At 34.4% G+C, this 22,307-nt stretch overlaps 1 protein-coding gene across 1 annotated transcript in view; it reads right to left on the bottom strand.

Moving 5' to 3' along the window:
• ADAMTS20 (ADAM metallopeptidase with thrombospondin type 1 motif 20) overlaps window positions 1–22,307 on the bottom strand; it is a 179,772-nt gene that overhangs the window by 88,288 nt on the left and 69,177 nt on the right. The window contains exons 8-16 of the mRNA XM_058558477.1: window positions 18,988–19,093; window positions 17,075–17,221; window positions 15,097–15,238; window positions 13,373–13,477; window positions 7,340–7,485; window positions 5,938–6,119; window positions 5,705–5,841; window positions 3,244–3,361; window positions 558–653 (exon numbers count right to left, since the gene is read on the bottom strand). Of these exons, the coding sequence (XP_058414460.1) occupies window positions 558–653; window positions 3,244–3,361; window positions 5,705–5,841; window positions 5,938–6,119; window positions 7,340–7,485; window positions 13,373–13,477; window positions 15,097–15,238; window positions 17,075–17,221; window positions 18,988–19,093 (1,179 nt within the window). The remainder of the gene's footprint in view (window positions 1–557; window positions 654–3,243; window positions 3,362–5,704; window positions 5,842–5,937; window positions 6,120–7,339; window positions 7,486–13,372; window positions 13,478–15,096; window positions 15,239–17,074; window positions 17,222–18,987; window positions 19,094–22,307) is intronic.

Raw genomic sequence — 22,307 nt, 5'->3', positions numbered from 1 at the left:
TTTTTTATACCTAAAAGCTAACTTCTAAAAATAAATCACTAACGAAATCTATACTCTAGAAATAGCGAAAGGACAATATACTCTGACTATATTCATTAACATCTAAAAATATGACATCAGTTCTCTTTCTGTCTTTAACATAAGAGCTTTTTAAAAACTTTTGCGACATGGTAAAAACATTTTTAAAATTTCTTTAAAACATTTAATCTCAAAGAGGTCTATGATTCATCTTAGATAAAAAGATAGAAGAGGATCTTATTCTAAAAACACACACAACTTTAACCGAATATAACCTTTCGTTATCTAAAACACTCTCATGGTAACAAACTTAAATTTAGTTTGCAGAATTCAGTTCAGTAATTTTTTAAATAAGATATAGTGCATAGCTCAAGAAGAAACCATGAACAGGAATTCAGATGACTTAAGCTTGGTACGAACTGAAATTGCATGTTTGTTCAAGGGGCTCTTCTTGCCTTCCAAGAATTTACATCAACGGCAGACCTCCATGACATTGCACAAGAACCACATACTGGCTGCTGTTCACTAGAAATGTTTACCAAGGTAATTGTCATCTTCGGGTTTTCCAGAATAGCTGTGCTGAAGAATATCAATGTTTGTTGCTCCTGTGGGAATCTTTACAACAACATTATAACCTGCAATATAATTTATACATGTTAACTTTCACAAAAAGCAGATGGCCCAGAGGCTATTACTGCTGAATGACTGAAAAATTTAAATAGCAGTCAGACTTAATTTCATTTTATTTTTGAAAAATGATACAGCGCTTATTCTTTTTAAATCAGTACCTTATACAAATTACTAAGGATTGAGAGAAAGTGGTTGTTGTCTAGAAATGTACCGTTTGGGATTCTTAAAGTATGCTTCCTAATTTTTCTTACTTCTAAAATTATGAATATAGAATAAGAATAAAGCTAGTATTTTAACTCCAGAAATATTTAATATACATATTCATTTTTAAATTTGACTAATATTTTTACATCTTATACTTCCTAATGGGAAAATACACAAGATTCCAAGTGCTATTCACAAATCTCCTGGATTTGTGGAGATTTGTGAAAATAGTTGGTCATTGCTATATGTGTACAAAGAGACTTAGTGAACAGCAAAATAATGAAAGCTAACGAGAAACATTTTTCTTAAGCTTTTAGTTTCTAGTGTAAGCAGGAATCACTATAGCTACCCTCAAAATTTTACATCATTTTTTAAAGTCTACTAACAAATTGTCAAGACAAAAGTAAAAAGTTTACTTGAGAGAAACGTAAATAATATTTCTATTTTATGAGACCAAATTCAGTATACTGGCACTGCTCAAACGAAGAGGAAACACTTTATCAAATACATATTAAACAAGAAAGAATGTTTTCTCCACACTAAAAATACTCATGTTACATAGTTATCCAAATACTCTCAGGTTTTAAGTCAACGATTAATTTTTCTCTGGTGATATTATTCTAAGTTTTTTCTTTTTCTTATTAGGATTTTTCCCCTCTATTTAATACATGAATAAAAGGAGTTGAAATTTTTCTCATACACTAACTTAGATAATATGGAATGAACTTAAGAGGAAGTTTTAAGAGTTAAAGTTTGCAACTCTGATATGAGATTACCTTGAATGTTTTTAGAGCAGCCTTATTTATATCTCTTTAAGGCATCACATTTAAATATAAGGTGATAAATGGTCAGATGATTCTGTATATTCTACATGCATATTGGTTGTAGGGTTATCAGCCTACAAGAATAATTTTAAATCATGATTTTTTTTACCATAAAATATTCCTACTACCTCCACTATTTATGTCTTTGTTATTGTATTTTTTCAAGAAAGCAAGTCCTAAGCATTGCAAAAGCCACAAGATGAAGGCTACCACCAGGGGGCAGTCATGTGACAAATGCTAGTCAGACCCTGCAAAAGAGTTTAACATCTTTCTCCATTTGCAAACTGATTAATTGCAAGTACTACAATTTTGGCAAGGTTAAATATCTGATTTTAATTCGGTGCATGTGGTTTTATAAAGAAAAAAATGTTTTCCAGTGAATACAGACCAGACTTTGATAAATGTATGCCATTGGTTATACAAGATCATCAAATATGTATGGCTTCCATAAAATAATAAGTCATAAAAACTAGAAACATAGCATGTCAAATCTAGCAACTAAGATTCATAAGTATCATCAGAGTATTAAATGTACTATACTTTTCATATAGATAAAAATATAAATTTTGGGGCCGGTCCCGTGGCTTAGTGGTTAAGTGAGTGCGCTCCACTGCTGGCGACCCGGGTTCGGATCCCGGGCTCGCACCGACGCGCTGCTTCTCTGGCCATGCTGAGGCCGCATCCCACATACAGCAACTAGAAGGATGTGCAGCTATGACATACAACTATCTACTGGGGCTTTGGGGGGAAAAATAAATAAATAAAATCTTTAAAAAATATATATATAAATTTTGTTTTAAATTATACTCCTTTAATTGAAGCAATTCATATTAATTTAACTGTGTTCGAACACATGTGAACACAATTTAAAGCTGAACAATAAAACTGTAAAACACACATTTTTATTTGCAAGGAAAGTTTTAAAAGGCTGTTTTTATTACCATAAAAAAGTTTTCCCAGAAAATTTTAGAATGAAAAATATATTTTCTCATAATTTTGAAAAAAAATAAAATCATAGCCAAATATCAATTATATCTGTAATCCAGATACTTCCTGGAAAACCAAAGGTAATGCTAATTCCAAATCAACATTTAAGTTAATGATTTCATCCTTCATCTTCAATCATTTTCAATATGTCATCAACAAGAAACACAACATATAGGCCAGGTCATACAAAAAATGTGGTTCAAATAATGAAAAATAATTGAAAGCACGTTTCCTGAAAAAATTATAAATATATATATTACAGATTTACAGGAACAGCAGTAAAAACACTTCATTAATGGGGGGACAATTCACACATCACTGTCAATTAGCAGTGGATTTACTCTAATAAATGCACCTAATAAATTTTTAAGAATCAGATTTGCCTTGAGCAGGTGAATTTATTAACTCAAGGATACATCTGGTATAAGACTTAATTTTTTATATTTAGGAAATTTTTAACAATCATTTTGAACTAAGGATATAGAGTAGACAAAAGAATAACAAACTATAACTATTATACCTTCATTATGTACTCTATTGTATCAAATAAAAGGGAAAACTAGAAACTGACACAGCTTACCGTAACGAGCACTATTGAAGACACCCGCCATTGTCCTGCATGACGAGTTATCCCCACCACACACTCCACATTTGTCTCTCCTGGCCTTGGAGTTCAACACATGATCACAGCCAGCTTGCTTCAAAATACAAGAATTACAATCAATAATATAAAAATGACTAACAGCAAGCATGGTACTTTACAGAGTGCTTTTCACAAATATTCTTTCAATTAATGGGAGATTCAATACAACAGGATTTTTTCAGAATATCTACTGATCTTGCTGTACATCAATATTTTCACATATCTGTTCACATGGCTGAAAAAGCAGTGTTTTCCAAAGGGTCATCCACATACCTCCTGCATCAAAATTACTTGGGGTGGCATTCAAAAAAGCAGATTTCCAGATTTTCTGAATTAAAATCCTTAGAGGTAAAACTTAGGAATCCACATTATAACCCACACTGACAGTGATTCCTATATCCATCATTTGAAAACCATTCTTTAAAGAAATGTAATTCAAAAGGGACAAAAAGTATAATTATGTAAGCAACATTAAAATAACTCCAAAAAGATGCCTTTCATGATTTATTATTCTTTTTTAACTCTGGGAATAAATCAAGTACATTCGAAAGAAACAAATTATTTTTCCAGAATTAACATCTAGCATAATGAACAGTGTTTATGAAAAGAATGAATAAATAAACGTGAAAGTAAATGGTTTGTTCCAGGAGTTTAAAAGAACAATGCAGCTCCTCTGCATTCAGACAGTGTCCTCTGCATATGCTGCAATAACTTTTAGTTCATTGGCATATTCTCAATTTAGTGATCAGAAAAGTACGAAAATTTCATAAGCCTCATGAATTTTTATACACAAGGCAAATATTTCCAAAATGAAAATTTCAACCAGATACTTTCTGAAGTATGCATCTATATGTTCAGATAATTGTCTTATTTCTTTCATTGTATATGACTTTCTGCTGTTAATTTAGATAAAACAAGTTTTTCAGGCCACTGAGTACCCTTTTTCTGGTATTAATTGATTTCCAATGTGTAAACGTTATTTCTAAGTTTCTTTGAACATCTAATTAGCACTTGGGGTGCAAGGCCTTTTATCACCTAGGTAACTGGTAATAGAAGTTTGGTTATAGGGAGAAGAAATTGGTCCTATGAAGTTCCACTTAGCCAAAGCAATGAGTTCATAAGATTACATTTGTCAATTTTTTTTTTTTTTTTTTGGTGAGAAAGATCAGCCCTGAGCTAACATCTGCTGACAATCCTCCTCTTTTTGCTGAGGAAGATTGGCACTGAGCTAACATCTGTGCCCATCTTCCTCCATTTTATATGGGACGCCTGCTACAGCATGGCTTGATAAGCAGTGTGTAGGTCCACACCCGGGATCTGAACCTGCAAAACCCAGGCCGCCAAAGCAGAGCTCGTGAACTTAACTACTGCGCCACCAGGCCGGCCCCTACATTTGTATTCTGTCTAAAGAATTCAGCATTCATCATCTTAGTTCTCAAACCCACTATCCGTTTTAAGATCACCATCTGCAATGTGCGTGTGTTAATTCAAGGTCTCATCTGCTCTCATCTAAAATTCAACTAAATGGCCCACCTATCTCTAATCTCCTCTTAACCCAGTACATTCTGAAGATTCTAATACGCAAATCAAATCACATCTCTTGTCCAATTCCAAATTCTTCAAGGCATCTCCAAAGACTTCAGGAAAAAAGTGCATATTAACAACCATCAGCCAGTCCCTACCTCCAACCTTGGTCTGTCACTTCCTTACCTTTCTAAAACCTACTCATCCTCAATAATTAGCTCAAGCCTCATATCCTCCATGAGCTTTCTCTCAATCCTTTACCCACTTCCCCATAAAATAAGACATTCCTCCCACAATATCCCCAACGCCACCTTGCAGACGACCCCCACAGCACTGTGTTCTCATTGTGTATGTGCCTATCTCCCCCACACATCTGTGGAGGTTGGTGCTCTGCTCCATCCTTTCATCTGACATCTAGTAGGAACTCAGTAAATGTTTGTTGAATGTACCCAAGAAGTAAGAGACAGGGATGGAAAGACAGAGGGAGGGAGAATATCATCCCTTCTAAAACAGAGGGGGAAAAAAATCACCACAAAAGATGACATTTAAAGTAGCAAAAGGACTTAACAACTCTGGTGTTCTAATATTTTCTATCTTTTTAGGAAGCCAACCTCATCCCTCATCTTGATTTTGAGCACCATGGGGAATACAAAATCGGCCAACTTATCTTAACGTTTCATGAGTCACTCTTGACGACAGAAAATCGCCTAGTAACAAAGTCTCCTAATGATGCTCCCATAGATGGTGTGAATATTACCAAAGGTTGCTGCATTGGCATTCACAAGAATGTATTCTGAAGTAACAGAAGTAATATTTGTTTAGAGAAAAAGAATAGTATTCTGAAAGTCACTTTAAAGATAATAGGTTTCCTTACTCGACACAGGCCTTGAACACAGATGTCATTCGTTTCAGTTCCACAAGGAGTGCCATCGGCAACTCGATCCTTCAGTTGGTAGAAGTTAGTGGTTCCGGCAACCCGACAATAGAGTTTACAGCGATCTTTCATGGCAACTGAAGAAAAAGTCAAATTTTTGGTGTACAATAATATAGCTGTGCATTCCTATGTCTCAAAAAAGATTCACATCAAAAAGTATTCTAATTACTTACTCCCACTGTACTTCGGAAGCCACCTCACATTTGGGGAAAGACCATTGATGTTGAAATGTTTACCATCAAAATCAGAGCACTGCTTCTCACGAAAGTCTTGCTTGCCTTTTGGACATGAATCAGTATTACATGATCGAAATTTCATCCTGCGGCCCACACAGTACTTTCCTCCGTTTCTTGGCCTAGTCAAATTCATTACATTTTTAAGCACATCAGTACAATATTATCTCTGCCATTCACTTCTAAAACTGTTCCATTCTTTTCCCGGATCTGGAAAACCACTGATGTCCCACTAACACTTTGTTTTTAACAGAAGAATACAACATGGTTTTTAAGCAATTTTATGGTTAATAAACTGTAAAAATGTCTATCTTAGGGTGGACACTGTGGCCTGGAGGGCAGAAATTATATCTTATTCATGACTCGATTAACTAAAAAAGTAATTAACAAATGACGGGAGTTTGTTTTAAAACTTCAAAAAAAAGGGATTTCTTCATTTTCTGGAAAAAAAAGACATATAGTGAGTCAAAGACGATAAGAAAGACAGATAATATCATGTTAAAAAAGAAATATATATGCATCTTTGTCATGTTTATCTTACTTATCATTTAGTTCTAAGAGTCTCATGGTATCAATCTATATCTATCCATCTCTTTATTTCAACATATGCTGGAAAATAAAAGCTCTTCTGTCAGCATTTTTTTCAACATAAAGACTGCTAGCATAATTTAGCTATTCTAAAATTCAAATGAACTCATATTTTATTTGGAGTATGTCACATTTCTGCATTAAAAATTCTTAACAGACTTTAAATGAAAAGTGTCCTATTGTTTACCAATTTATATATAACAAATACTATTTAAAATCTTTATGGAGTCTCCAAGTTCTTTTAAGTAGTTTGATGAGGGGGAGATATGCATCAGTACTTATTTGAGCTAAAGACACTGATGCGTCTATAACGTGAGAAGCAGAGAAAGAAAATATGACGTCAAATTACACAAAACAAAAAAAATCTGATAACGAAACTACATATTTTGTTTAGAGGAACCAAAACATACTTGAAAAGAGACAGGATCTTTCAACAGAAACACAGTAAATGTACAAATGCCATTATATTACAGTCATTATTTATAACTATTTCTCCAATCTACACTAAATCAGAAAAAAAAGAAAACGGTTCTGTCTCAACTCAGATCCTAATGATTAAAATAATCTATTTAGGTTTTTTTTTTAAGGTCTGAATCTACCAAGATATAAAGTAATATAGCTTAAAGTATTCCAGAAGTTTTCTGAATCTCAGAAACTTACAGACTGACCTCCAGTTTAGAAGAGAATGAAACTGATGTTTATTTTCTGGTGCCTTGAGATAATCTTAATTTACAGTGACATAAAAAAGACATACTCGGGGCGATTACAGAGCCTGGTTGTGCTTTTGATTCCACCTCCACATGTTCTTGAACAAGAACTGTAAGGTCCCCACGGTCCCCATTCGCCATCTACAGGACGTGTTTCCATGTCTTTGTTTACACATAGCCCATGGTGGCAATGCTATAAAAGAACACAAAAAGAAATGATTCCTGTATATCTAATCAGAACATCACAGTAATTATAATAGCAGCATAAAGATCAATAAACAACAAAAGTATACAATTTATACAAAATGTTATTAATCCAGAAATGTGATTACATTTACCACTTTATGAATATTTCTTGAGAATCTACTTAGTAACTGTAAGAAAATATACGAAACTCAAGAATAGGAAATTTCTCTTGCCTTTGAGATTTAGAGTCTCACTGTGGGAGGAAAGACCTATATACACTTTAAAAAGAAGTAAATGTTAGATTAATACAGTATATATGCTTCTGTTTTTTATGCAAAGGTATCACTCTCTCACTCTTTCAGCTAACTTTCTACTCCATCTCATCCAGTCTCAATGACCACTTTGTATCTTACTTTCATCAAGAAAATGGAACCTTCAAGAAGAATCTACCACAATCTCCTTCCACTCCTACCCACCTCACAGCACCCATGCCCAATACTCAGCCTTCCTGCTTATTTTTATACATGAAAAACCCAGGAGCCTAGCCAAAATCAATCCCTCCACCTATGCACTTAGTCTCATCCCTTCTCACTACTCAAAACATCACTCCAGCAATTCCCTCCTCTCTCCTACATCATTGTTCCAGTCTTCACCAAATGAAAACTAATTGAAATGTGGTTCGTGCACTGATGCTTGTCTATGAACTAGTAGCTGTCAGTCTGTGAGGAGATGAGTACAGAAATTAAGAGTAAGCATTTAGAAACTTTCATAAGATATTGACAGTAATTTTATTAAAGTTGATAATTTAAAAATTAGCTTATGTTTGTTTTATTTTTAATTGTGGTAAAATACACACAAAATTTATCATCTTCACCATTTTTAAGTGCACAGTTCAGGGGTATTAAGTACATTCGCATTGTTGTGCAACCATCACCACCATCTATCTACAGAACTCTTCATCTTCCCAAACTGCAACTCTACAACCATTAAACAATAACTCTCCATTCTCCCCTTCTCCCAGCCCTTGGCAACCACCATTCTACTACCTGTTTTTATGAGTTTGACTCATAATGTGAGAGTCAATATAATGAATCATACATTTGACTTTTCATGACTGGCTTATTTCACTCAGTATAACGTCCTCAAGGTTCATACATGTTGTAGCATGTGTCAGAATTTCCCTCCTTTAAGGCTGAATAATATTCCATTCTATACATATACTACATTTTGTTTATTCACTCATCCATTGATGGACACTTAGGTTGTTTCTACCCCTTGGCTATCGTGAGTAATGCTGCTATGAACAAGGGTGTGACAAATATCTCTTTGAGACCCTGTTTTCAATTCTTTAGGATATATACCCAGAAGTGGTAATCCTGGTCATATGATAATTCTATTTTTAATTGTTTGGGGAACTGCCATTTTGTTTTCCATAGGAATATCTGGCTTATACTTTCAATGTCTTTTTTCATTTCATTTTCCTACTCAATCATTTTTATCATTTTATACAAAAGTATCAGTTTATAAATGATCAGATTTTTTTTTAAAAAAAAAAAGATTGGTCTTTGACTAGAGGTAGTTTGAGAAGAACTAGATCATTCCCATTAACATACAAGTATACTCATTTCTCCCACTTTAACACCACCACAAACAACTTTTCTTAGATCTCACTTCCCTCACCAGCTACTGTCCTATTTCTTCTTGAAAGAGCTATCTATGCTCATTGTCTAACTCTCTCTGCCTATACTCATAACCCCACCCCAGCCAGGCTTTTATACCCCACCCTCCAAGAATCTGCTCACATGTAGATCACCAACGGCCTCCACAACGCCGTAATCAATGGCCAGTTCTCCATCTGTCTTCCTTTACTTAGCAGTATGTGACACAGCTAATCGTTCTTCTTTGATACATTTTTTTTGTCCTCTTGGTTTCCAGAGCTCCACATAGTCTTAGTTTTCTTTCTTCTTTAATGATTACTCTTGCACACTTTCTTTTGCTGTTTCTTCTTCTTTCTGATCCCTTAATGTTGGAATGTCCTGGGCTCAGATCTTGGTCCTTTATTCTTCTCTATCAACAATCACTCCCAGTCCAGATCTCTTTCCTGAACTCCTGACTATACATACAGCTGCTTCTTCATTTCACTTGAATGTCTAACAAACATTTCAAACATAGCATACCCAAAACTGAACTCTGGCCCTGCCCCTCAAAATCTGCTGAGTTGATCTAAGTTGATCACCCAAAAACCTAGTCATCCTAGCTTTTCCTCCTCTAACATTCCACATCTAATACATTAGCAAATGTTCCAGTTCCTCCAAAAACATACAAAAATTGGCTTTTAATCATCACCCCCACTGCTCCCACTCTGGTTTGAGCCACCAGCATTTCTCACCTCTGTCACTGCAGTAGCGCCCTGAGTAGGTCTCCTCTGCTTCCAATCTTGCCCCCTACAGTTTAGGATGAATAGCTGTCAGGAGGATTTTAAATTTAAATTTTAAACTCAGTCAAATCAGGTGATTTGTCTGCTCAAATCCTTCAGTTACTTCACTGAGTAAATGTCAAGTTCTCACAATGGCCTCCAAGGCTCCAAATAATATTCCTCCAGTTACTTCCTACACGTCTCTCTTTATTCAACTCCAGCCACAATGCCTTCCTTGAACACATCACGAACACTCCAGGTTTAGGAATTCAGCCTGTGCCCTTTGCCTGGGACTCACTTCCCCCAGGTATCCTCCTAGTTCTCTCTCACACTTCTCTTAAGACAGCTCATTTGGCAATTTTCCATAAGATGTACTACCTTAACCATCATATTTTAAATTGCAATCTGCTCTCTCCTACCACAAAACTTCCAGTCCCTTTCCTGCTCTATTTTTCCTGCCCATGACACTTAACAATTCATAGTACTATTATATTAATTGTTTGTAATATTCTAGTCTCCCCCTAGAACACAAGCTCCATGAAGGCAGGGATCTTTTCTCTTCTGTTCACTGATGTATCCTAAGCACCTAGAATAGTGCCTGACATACAGTAGGCCCTTGATAAGCCTGTGTTGAATGAATGAATAACCAAGCTTATTATCAGGAAAAATGCCTTATGCCCTCCATTAGAACAAATCATTCAGTACAAGAAAGCCACATTAGAAGTAAACAAAAACAAAATCTCAGAATAGAATGTACTATGTGTATGTAAATTTTGTGGTCATCTTCCACATGTGTGAGATCAGAGCATAAAAAAAGATAGAATGTTATTCTATTCACCATGTAGGGAAAATTAACTGTTGGTCAGATGGGTTCACCATGTCTTCATGCAAATAAATTTACTACTAAAAGCCTTTAACAAATTGTCCCACATGTAAGATAGTTACAAAATAAAGGAGAGTGTTAAGGCAAAATTATAGGACATTTGTTTATAACTTCCTTTGAACAAAAGGTCCATTTAATACTGAATATGGTTAATGCATAGGGGTTCACTATCTTCAATTAATTAAAAAAAGGAATTTATACCATGATCCACATGTTACCCTAAATGCCACCTCTGCTTTTAATCTACATGGACTTTAAAGTAGATCTCAGTATCTCATCACATTTACCTTGAATTCCAACAAATCCACATTCACCATACCATCTCATTGGGGAAATATTCAAACAGTTAATAAACACATGAAAAGATGCTCAACACTGATAATAATCAGGGAAATGCAAATTAAAACCACAATGGGATTCCATTTTCCACCCACCAGAATGGTTAAAATTTTGTTAAACGACTAACAATATCAAAAATTGGCAAGGAATGCAGAGCAACTGGAATTTTCATACATAGCTTGAGGAAGTCTAAAATGGTACACATATTGTGGAAAATTGTTTGGCACTTTCTTATGAAGTTAAACATACGTCTACCCTATGACCCAGCAATTCTACTCAAAGTATTTACTCAAGAGAAATGAAACCATGTGTCCACAAAAAGACCTGTACAAGGATGCTCATAGCAGCTTTATTCATAACAGCCAAAAACTAGAAATGACTCAAATGTCCATCAATAGGAGACTGGATAAACAAATTATAGTGTATCTGTATAGCTGAATTACACTGCAACATAAAGGAATGAAGTTTTGATGCACACAATAATATGGATGAAACTCAAAAGCAGTATGTTGAACAAAAGAAGTTTGACCCACTCTCTCCCACCTCCCCAAAAAGGGTTTACTATATAGTTCCATTTACATTAAAATCAAGAACAGACAGACTAATCTATGGAGATAGAAACAAGAACAGGAGTTGTCTCGGGAGAGAAGAGAAATTGTCTACACAGAGGCAAGACTGAACTTTTCAGAGTGATGGAAAAGTTCTGATCTTGACTGAGATGTTGGCTATGTGTGTATCTACATTTATTAAAACTTATCAAACCACATACTGAAGGTCTGTGCATTTTGCTCATATCTCAATTTTTAAAAATCACGTTTATGCCCAAACTGGATTTAGACTGCTCAGTGAATTAGTTATAAATAGTATATCTCTTGATATTCATAAATATACTAATCACTATTTTAGCCACGCGCAATTAAGCCTGAAGTCTATGGCATATAGTAACTTTAAAACCTGCTAAGGCACTAAGGCTCAACCCTAGATTTCAATCAGGTGAGCATCTTGGAGCACATGTTCTATCTAATATCAGCAGCCCAGTATTCCAACTTCACAGAGATTTTTTCCTCTGCTCACCCTCAGTTAATTAGTAACTCTCACAAATGCCACTCCTTCCTCCAAAAAGCCTATTACTAGTACTGGCCAAATAAGTGAGAAAAATAAAGTCTTTTAATAATAATTATCCTCAAAATAGGAATTTCAGAAAAACTGCAATTCAAATTTTAAAATTCATTTCTAGCTTAAAGCTATTGATCCTACAATAGCAAAGTAACTTGAGTGCTAAACCATTTCAATGAGTACTTCAGCTACAGCAAAAATTGCTAAAGTTCCCAATAAAACTTTAATAATCAATTCACTTGTGATGTGAGCGACATTCATGGAAAACACATGAGTTTTGACGGCAAAATGATCAAGAGAAGGGCAGGAGCTGGTACAAACATTTCAATGAGGTGGCACAAGTTCAGCTAGTGAACTGACCTTAATTTTAAGAAGTTTTTACTTTTTCCTAACGTGAAGTTAACAAGAGAGGCAGTGCTAGTCAACCCATCGCCAAGGAAGTGTTCCTTTCGCACTGAGGTAGCTCAGAGGAGGCTAACAGACTAAAACTTATTCAATGCAGACAACACTGGCCACCAAGGCCAGAGCACTTGATTTCATTCTGGAGCACCAAGGACAATCTGACTTCATCCTCACATACAGCACGTTTCATTATCATGGTGAACCCTATCACTCGACATCATGTTGGCAGATTGTGGTAAGTTCATGAGGGATGTTAGAATGGTAAAGATGTAGTATGGTAGGTAGTTTATTTTATAATGTATTTTGATAGGCTTAGAACCAATAAAGATCTGAAGAAGCCACTTAAAACTTTCAGTTATACTTAATTGAATTTTATGGGAGAAAATGTATACAATGATAATATCCTTGAATTTGGGGGATTTGCTGAAATATCAGGACCTTTATGTCCATACTCATTTTTAATAACAAGATTGTAAGAAACTTAGATAACTATATATCCATGTAATTATTTATATAACTACATATAACTAATATTCATCTGCTAGATCTTGGAAAAAAAGGTGAAATTAAAAATTTAATTCACTTGACAATGTACTACATCAAACAAACATGGCAAAAACATGAATTCAACCAGCAGAACAAAAGTTGACAGCAAACAATGAAGCGTGCTGAAATGCAGAGCAATCACATCCTTGGATAAATCTCTTGATACAAGACTCACCCTTCAAGAAAACCTACCATCCCAGGACCACAGTTTGTTCCATCTGCCAGTGGCATGTGTTGAGTGCGACAGCCCTTGTGAACTCCTTCTGCACTCGTGCACCACAGACGCCTGCATTGTTTCTGCAGAGTAACAAAAAGCAGGCAAGCCAGAGTAAAGATAATGCTACACCCACCAGATCAACTCGGTATAATGTATCGGTTTATAAGTTGATCCCATATATTTCCTGGTTTCATGGTCAGAGCTGGAAATAATCAGTAAAGAAAACCTTTACTAAGTAAGTTCTAGTCATCGATTTTCCCCTAAACACATAAAAGGGCAACATTTAGTTTTTAAAAACGTTTAGATTTTCATCATACATTGAACAACAGGAGAGAGGCATTGGAGTGGAAATACTCGAAATTATGAGACATTTTTCTCTCTTTGCAAGACATTTTCCAAAGGACTTTTTGTTGTTAAATGTTATTCACAAGGAGTTTCCAAAAGCCCTTTTGATCCAACAGTGGAATGTATGAATAATGTGCATAGAAATACTGTGTAATGTATACTGGTTTCCTATTTTGTGAATATAATGCATACTTTCAACTTTTGAACAAAGGGTTCTAAAGTTTTCACAAGAAACAAAAATCCATAAAGGCTCACAGGAGCTAAACCCAAGATAATTCCTTTCTTTTTCTGAATTTAAATTCAAAGTTTATTTAGTGTCTATATCAGGTAGGAAAGAAATGTATCTTTTACAACAAAAAATTAAGGTAAATCTTCCTGTCTCCATAGTGGATATTTAAAGGCTTATAAAATTAATAATTATAAATTTAAGATTTTAGGAACAATACTGACTGTGTGAAATATGCTTTGTATGTCCCTGTGCTCACTGTTAAGTAACTTTCATTCATTCATTTAACATTCAATAAGCATTTATTTTAAAGCACCTATTATGTGGCAGATTCTGAACTGAATACTGGGGATATGTCTTTAAATGAATGAATAAAGCTGCATTTTTGGTCCAAAGATCCTCACAATCTAGTAGTGTGGTAAGCAGTTTGGCAAAGGTTTGTACAGGAATGAAGAAAATGGAATGACTACTGTGCTTGGAAAAGTAAGGCATGTATTCACCAAAGGAGTGACATTTATTCAGACTGAATCCTAAATTTACTCCCAAATAAGACAAAATCATAGTAATAAATCCAGTAAAAGTGTTATATCAGCTACTTAAGTGGAAATTTAAAGTATCCAACCTATGAAAAATCCTCAAACTAAATTGTAATGTAACAGCTTAATGAAAACTAAACAATAAGCCCCAAATTTTATTCCTTTGGATTTTAATCTATGTAAATTAAAATGTAGTCTATTAGATTGCTGAGGCCTTTAATACAACTCATTATCAAAACACTTATATTTTCTCCCCCACCTCCAAAATAATATCATTTTAAAATAAATATTTAAATGCTTTTAATTTTCAATAACCTCTCTGTGGCTCTGTTTTCTAAATGGGAATATTTCATAGGATTTTGTGAGAGTTAACAAGGATAATTTTTAAGTACCTAACACAGTACCTGGCATATAAGTACTTAATTTTAGTTTCCCTCTTGTTAACCCCTTTCTGACCATTTTTCTAAGACTTAAAACCTTTTAAGATATATTTAGTTCACCTTCTGTCCAAGAGAATAAATGGACATTTTGAAATATATTCTAACTATAACTTTGTGGTAGTTTTCAAACAAAAGGACAGAATTTTTCTTACCAAATAGGGACACACTTGTGACCCAGGACCAAACATAAGCTCACATTGCTTGTTCACATCATACATCAATCCAGGAAGTTGTGAAGACAGATCATACGTTCTTCCATTTGGTTTGTCAAGGAGGCATTCCCCGTGACCAGTACTGTACCAATGACAGAAAACAAAATATTGTGAATACATATGGATGCATTTCCATATAAAATGCTTTATTACATTTTCTGTAGTTCTTCACTTTCAAGAAGAATGTCAGTATTTTTTCATAATTTAATAACAAACTCATATCAAAGTAAGAAAACCTCATAGTTTACAAAGGACTTTTTATGTGTTTATTCTCATTTAATCCCCACAACTGCCTTAAAGGTAAAATTTTTTTAAAAAAAAACAATAACAAATAATAAATTCATCAGAATTTATGAAACATACATTTATATGTTGATCACACCACACTTTGGGTTTACTTTGCTATCCGATAGTTTTGCCTTATATCTAATGTCCAAATTGTCAAAATGTAAAAATAAAAATAAGTTTTCAAATCAATTGAGAAAATATGTTTATAGTTCTAAACAACAAGAAAACAAAGAAATTTCAAAAAGTATTATGCTGTCTCTACCTCAAAGAAGTTTTTTAAGAAGGGAATATAATACAGAGTCAAGGATGCCAGCCTTGGGAGTTTACAGTTTGGTTCCACCATTTCTCAGCATGCATGGCTGTGGACAAGTTATTTAGTCACCTCATCTGTAAATTAAGAGTGGTGATATCTACCTTCAAGCTGCTATTAAAGTATATGATATAATATATGTAAAGGAGTTAGAAAAGCAGTAAATAGCAGGGGAAATGTATATTAGTTACTCTTAGTTTGTCATGCAATATCTAGCCCACAGAAAACTTTGTGAAAATGTTCAGCCATTCCAATTGGGTTAAAAGCAACAATTTGTCCCATTGCAACAATTAAAATTTTTTTTGGAAATTTTTAGTGGCTAGAAGGACATGTTAACTTTTGTCAAAAAAATGAACACGTAACTTTTAAAATTCCCATTGGAGAGAATCATAATATTACTCATTTCCAAAAGGAAGCACACCCACTGGTATTTTTAACCAATCTCTCAATTAGCTATTGAACAAAGCTATATGGAATCACATGTAGATCAGCAACTGTATGTTGTGCTTTTAAATAAAGTTCCCATACGAGGGTAAATAATCACTGGCTGATTATAATTATGGGATGTATTTATGAACATATATTCCAAAGCATGTTTTCATTTATTCCCATAGTTCTCATACAGAGAGGTGACTAGAAATTGCATAAATCGGTGATTAGAATATGTAGTAGAAGAAATGAGACAGTATTGTGTTTATACAAGAAAGATTACCTAGAAAGAATTCCCCTTGCCTTTTGGACAAGTTTCAGTAACTAGGATAGAAACATCATCTGGATAAAAGAAGTTGGGAAGTAGAGAAACCTGGTGGGAGATGGAGAGATGAGGCAAGAAAAATCTGAATCTGCCTCCTCTCTTCAGAGCTGGGAAGGGCCTCCAGAAGAATATGCATACCTAGAGACTCCGTATCCCTGTGGCTTTAGAGAGTTATTTGGAATATTCAAGGTTTGACTTTACCTAGTCTCTGTCCTTCAAGGGCACCTCAAACTCCTCTCAAAATATTACCTGGTAGCTTCTGAAAATTCAAACACACACAACGAAGCTGTGATTCCTATTGAGTCTCCCTGCAAAAGGACTTTTCATTATAATAGCCCAAATTAAAAAAATGACAGCTAGGTCTGAAATGCCTCCCTCCATTTTTTTTTTTTTTTTTAGGAGTGAAATAATATGACTCTTTTCTTGTTTTTAAACATCCATTTGTACAGTGAAATTAAACTTAAATTTAAACCATGAAAAACTAAACAAATTGAACCACCTTAAAAGAACATACAAATTTCAAATTTTATAATGTAATGAATGTAAAGTAACAAAATCAGACTTACTCTAGGAATTCGGTGATATATTTCTGACTACATTTTGACCAGGTCCAAGGACTTGTCTGGTAATTTAAAGTAGGAGCCATTACATGATACTGATGTTTAATTCCAGTTTCCTTACATTTAAAACTATCATCATGTGGAACATTAAATCTAAAAATAAAAAGAAACACTTCAAGAACACTGTATATAACAATAGTAACAGATCTCCTACATTTATATTATAATGTAAAATACAGATAAATTTGATTACATCAGAATTTATACTCTTGATCCCTCCATAAAGTATTATAAAACTAGGGTCATCTTCATGTTTAGAAGCACACGATCTCTGAGAAACACTAGATTATAGCTTTGATCAGTAGCACAGTCTGTCGATTTGGTATGTGAATCTAAACAAAATATTTGAATTCTGGCTCACCTCATCACAATATGGACATCACATGCGCATAAAAATACCTGCAGTTTTCAACATGCATATCCTAGGAGATGTGTGTGGAAAGATTAGATAAAGGCAACACCACTCTAAATTCTAGACCACTGACTATTGCTACAGTATCAAAAGGACTTCTTTAATCCCTAATTCCATATCATTCTTTAGTCTCCATCTATTTTATATGAAAGAGTCTAAGTACTGTTTCTGGTTTATAATCAAAATAAAAACTCCTAAAGGGCAACCAAATTTCATAATGAGAGCAAGGATATTAAATAATTAGCTGGTGAGCAACAGATCCTGCATATTCTTTTGAGGACCCAAATGTAAACTCACGTTTAGAACGAACATTGAAACCACCTGATTCAGGTCCTTGCCTGCTGAAATTTGTACTTACATCAGTCTTTTAATTAAACTACTTACCCATATTCTAAAGACGCCTAAAGAATTTCTCATGAAGAAAATAAATGTCTAAGATGGTAACCTCCGTAAGAACAGTCTACTAGGTAGCAGCTTTGGAAACCAGCAAATAGGGCTTTTCAGATGTTGCTGAAATGTATCTATGGCTCCCAGGTATGCTCCTGATCCCATCCCTCATGTCAACAAATAACTTAAAAATCTGAGTGTGCATCCGGTTGATGATCGTGAGATATAACCATGCTGAAAGGAAACTGAAGCAGCACTAGTTCCATAAAAGTGATCTCCACTTGAAATTATTGTAGCTGAGTACTCTAATGATGTTAAGGCATGACCAGGAAAAGAAAATGTACTCAAACTAAGAGAAGCAGTTCTATCCTCAATTCCTTATTAGCAAGATAGAACCAAGAAACCCCAGGAGTGCTGGGGGTACATTTGGAATCATCTTTTAGAGGATGAGTTTATAAGGGGTTCTGACTTTCCGTGGGAGCTCTGAGGGAATCACGGCCTCCATTCTTAGAGCATAGAACCCCAGAAGAACATTTAATAATGCAGAAACAGGTAGGAGCATCTCAACGTCTTACAGAAAACTATGGGGTTAGGAGAAAAACTTTAAAAATCTTTTAATAATTGAAAAATCCCCACGGGCCACATCCTCTGCTGGGGCTCTGAGCTATAAGAGCAAGAAAGGAGTTGGTATTACAAATACTGGGGGGAGTTCCCCAGAACCAGGAGCCCCTGCAGGCCCTCCCAGCAGACGGTAGAGGACAGTACCTGCTCATGCATAGGGCAACAAGGGACAGAGGCCAGAAGTGCTTGTCATGTAATCCAATACAGTAAATGAAATAAAACAATTCCCAAGTTCTAGTTCTTTGCTTAGTCTGTTGATCTGTGCAGCCTGTCTGACCTAACATAGATCACAAAAGAGCCAGAGTTAGCATTTCAGGGGTGAAAATTACACTAATAATATTTCATAAATAAAGGTGCTAATTACTTAACCAAAGACAGAATTTTAGGCATTCTGTGCAATAATAGGAGGCATATTACTGAGGTGACAGGAGGTACTTACACGTGCCCAAGCTCGTGGGCTATGGTAAAGGCGGCACTGAGTCCATTTTCTTCACTAATAGAGCAGCTCCGTAGAGGATCACATAGGGTACCTAATTCTGCTAAACCTGAAAAATTTCACATTTGTATTTCATCAAAACGGTACATAATACCAAATCAGAAAGTACTAAATTTTAAAGCATTTACCATTGGCATTACCACTTAGAAATGAACGCAGCGTTGGCTGTTAATATTGCACGAATGTTATATAAGGTGGCAAAAAAAGAATAGAATGATTTGTCTGCGGATGAAATCTTTTAGTAAATTCTTGGATTCTTTTACTGAATAAAATAATCCAAAAATACAGTGTGAGCAAACAATTTTTAAAAAACAGGAAAAGGAAAAGAATATTTGTTACAGAAAGGATGAAGTTTTAGGCCACATTAGGGTGGGTAGTAGGAAAGGCAATGAATGTTTAAACTGGTAACAGAACTAATAAAGAAAATAGCACAGAACACTATAAATCTATGAGTTTTCTTTAATTTTTTAAAGTTTTGAACATCATACAATTATTCAATTGTCATATAATAATTAAATGAGTTAAAATGTTAAGTGCTTAGAATAGTACCTGGCATTTAATATCTGTTAAATAGAACATGAGTACATTAAGGATTATTGCAAGCACTCAATAATTTTGTAACTATTTCAGCAACGGAAAAAGTGTCATATATTAAGATCTATTCACTCATATAAAGAATAACATGCAACTCGGAAGTGCTGCTGAAAGATGAAGACAGTAAGAACTGGCTAGACACCAATAATTGCAGTTGATAGAGTCCTTTAAAAATAGAATAAGAAATTCAAAATAAATATTCATTACAACAACCAATATTCCATCATCAACCAAGTTCACATTTCATTTACTTTTTAATTTAACATAATACCATGGTTTTTGCTATTGCTATCCTTCAATATTTGCTTGTAAATTTCTGTTCTCCTATGATGATTCCTTTCATAAAAGAGAAGAATTATATAAAATAACCAGTTTCTTACTGTAAAGTTTTTGCATTCAGAAATTTATTAATATAGAATAGACTTATATTAGCTACTGTGTTTTAGCTCTCTTCTCCTGTGTATACTTTTATTCATAAGAGTTAAAAACATGGACATTTTCCTAGCATTTAAGGTAGATTTCCTAACAATTAGAATGCTTTTGTTGTACCCTAAAAATTAATGTAAGTTAAACTGAGGAATCTAAAACTGCTGGAAAAAGTCAGATTAACAAGTTCATTCGACATTACTTTTTTTTTTTTTTTTTTAACAAAAAGGAAAGATTTTCCCTCTTCTGACCCACTGCCAAAAGGCCTTGCTTGGGCAAACTCCCCACAAAAAGAGCTTTTTCTTAGAATCAAGACCAAAAGCGAGAAAGAAAAAAGACACTCTTTCTTTAACAGCCCTCTGTTGAAAGTATGAGGGAACTACTGTTCTCCTTAATGTTATAAAATTCATACTTGTATGTGCAATTTTTTTAGTCAATTTTATATTTATCCTTTGTCAGAATAAGTAAAAACCGAACACATTTTTTCATGAATATCCTGCTGTTCCCACGCCTTCATTAGTATTTTCAATTTGTTTAGCAGCTCAATTCCAACATATTCATTTTCAGGGCTGTGTAGATATCTGGAACACAACATTCACTCCATTACCACCCAAACTTTATGCTTCCTGCTTAAAGATGAATATATTATAAACTGAGTATTTTAGTCACATAACAGATCTGTAAAAATATGCGCTGCATATGGTTAGAGACCAAGCTGAAACATTCTCATAAATAGTCAAGACCAAAAAAACTGAAGTGAACATATAGTATTATGCAAATAATGCTAGTTGATAGTTTGTGCCTAGATTCACTCAAGCTGATTCTGGGTACTCTAACAGAGGTCAGAGATAGAATAAGGTAGCATGAGCCCAAATTTGACACATGTTCCTTGTGTCTGGAAATGCAAGAAGCTGCACCCAATCTAGTCATTTTGAAGAATGAAAACCATTTTCAACATACTTTGCAAAACACGCTCAGAGACTGAGACAATAATACTTGCAAAAGAGATGTAGCAGGAAACCTAGTAATTATTAACAACATTTTGTGTTTGTCATTAATAGCTATACTTAATTTGTTATTTTTCCACCTATTTTAGATGAGGAAATAAAATACTAATGCTTGTATTAGTATAAGGTATGTAGCCTTGCGCAAACTATCCTCACCTATAAAATTGCAATCATAGTTGTTCTTACTTCATAGGTTGGTTGTGAAGATTAAATGAGTTAAATCATGTAAAACCTTAATATAGCATATAATATAAGTTGTCATATCTCAGCTATTGTTCTCATCATTACCCTTGACTTAACAAAGCATAATAAGAATGCTTTCATTTGCATAGTTTATGTTTCTAAATGTCACTATGATTTATGTGCACAGGGATGGCTGAAAACCACAAAAAATGAATGGGTACTAGGAGACCACCCACAAATAGTACAGAACATCTAGCACTGAATCATTAAAAAATTAGTAATAAATGGCAGACATATTCATACTTAACTTTTAGTATAAAGATGTGACCCCAGGGCATAGATAATGTAGGAAATATAATATATTCAATGGATTCTTATTAGATGATTTACTCATAAAATATACCTAACAAAGCCAGAGAATAGTTTTCAGGGAGAGGAGAACAGGGTCTGCTGTAAAAATTAGAGTAGCAGGCATCTATTTCTACAAGTTTGCAAGATTAAAGTTTCTAAAGCGTCCTCCTAACGCAAAGAAACTAGACCTTTAATAAACACTGCTTTTTCATAAATACTGAGCTCACATGATTTACAAGAACTATCAAGTCCCCACCTTTAAACCTAACACGTATATTCTCTCCCTCTGGTCATACACATGCATATGTGCATACATACACACGCACACACATATTTATACCCTGAGCTAAATCCTAAGTGGTAAGCAATGAATAGTAAAGATAGAAGCTACTTTGAGGGCAAATACTGATATAAGCAATATGATTCAGAGACTAAGAGCTTGCTAGAGGCAGCTTCAAGGTAGAGGATCCGATCGTGAACTTTCCACTTTAAGTCAGGGACCCTGGTTAGTAACCATCTTTGCATTACAGCAAAAAACAAAAATCCCTCCTAGAGGAAAACACATACTTTATTAGCAGCCCATCCCCCAATCTCACGGGTTAGTATTAAGTAAATATGAGCTCACAATCAAAGACTACCAAACATACAAACAAGTCAGTGTAAGAGAAAGTTAGCAGAAACCACATATTTGTCTATCAAGTA

This window comes from Diceros bicornis, chromosome 17, assembly GCF_020826845.1.
Source record: "Diceros bicornis minor isolate mBicDic1 chromosome 17, mDicBic1.mat.cur, whole genome shotgun sequence".
NCBI classification, from domain to species: Eukaryota; Metazoa; Chordata; class Mammalia; order Perissodactyla; family Rhinocerotidae; genus Diceros; species Diceros bicornis.
The sequence above is the reverse complement of the archived record's forward strand: the minus strand, read 5'-3'. Positions and strand labels throughout refer to the sequence as shown.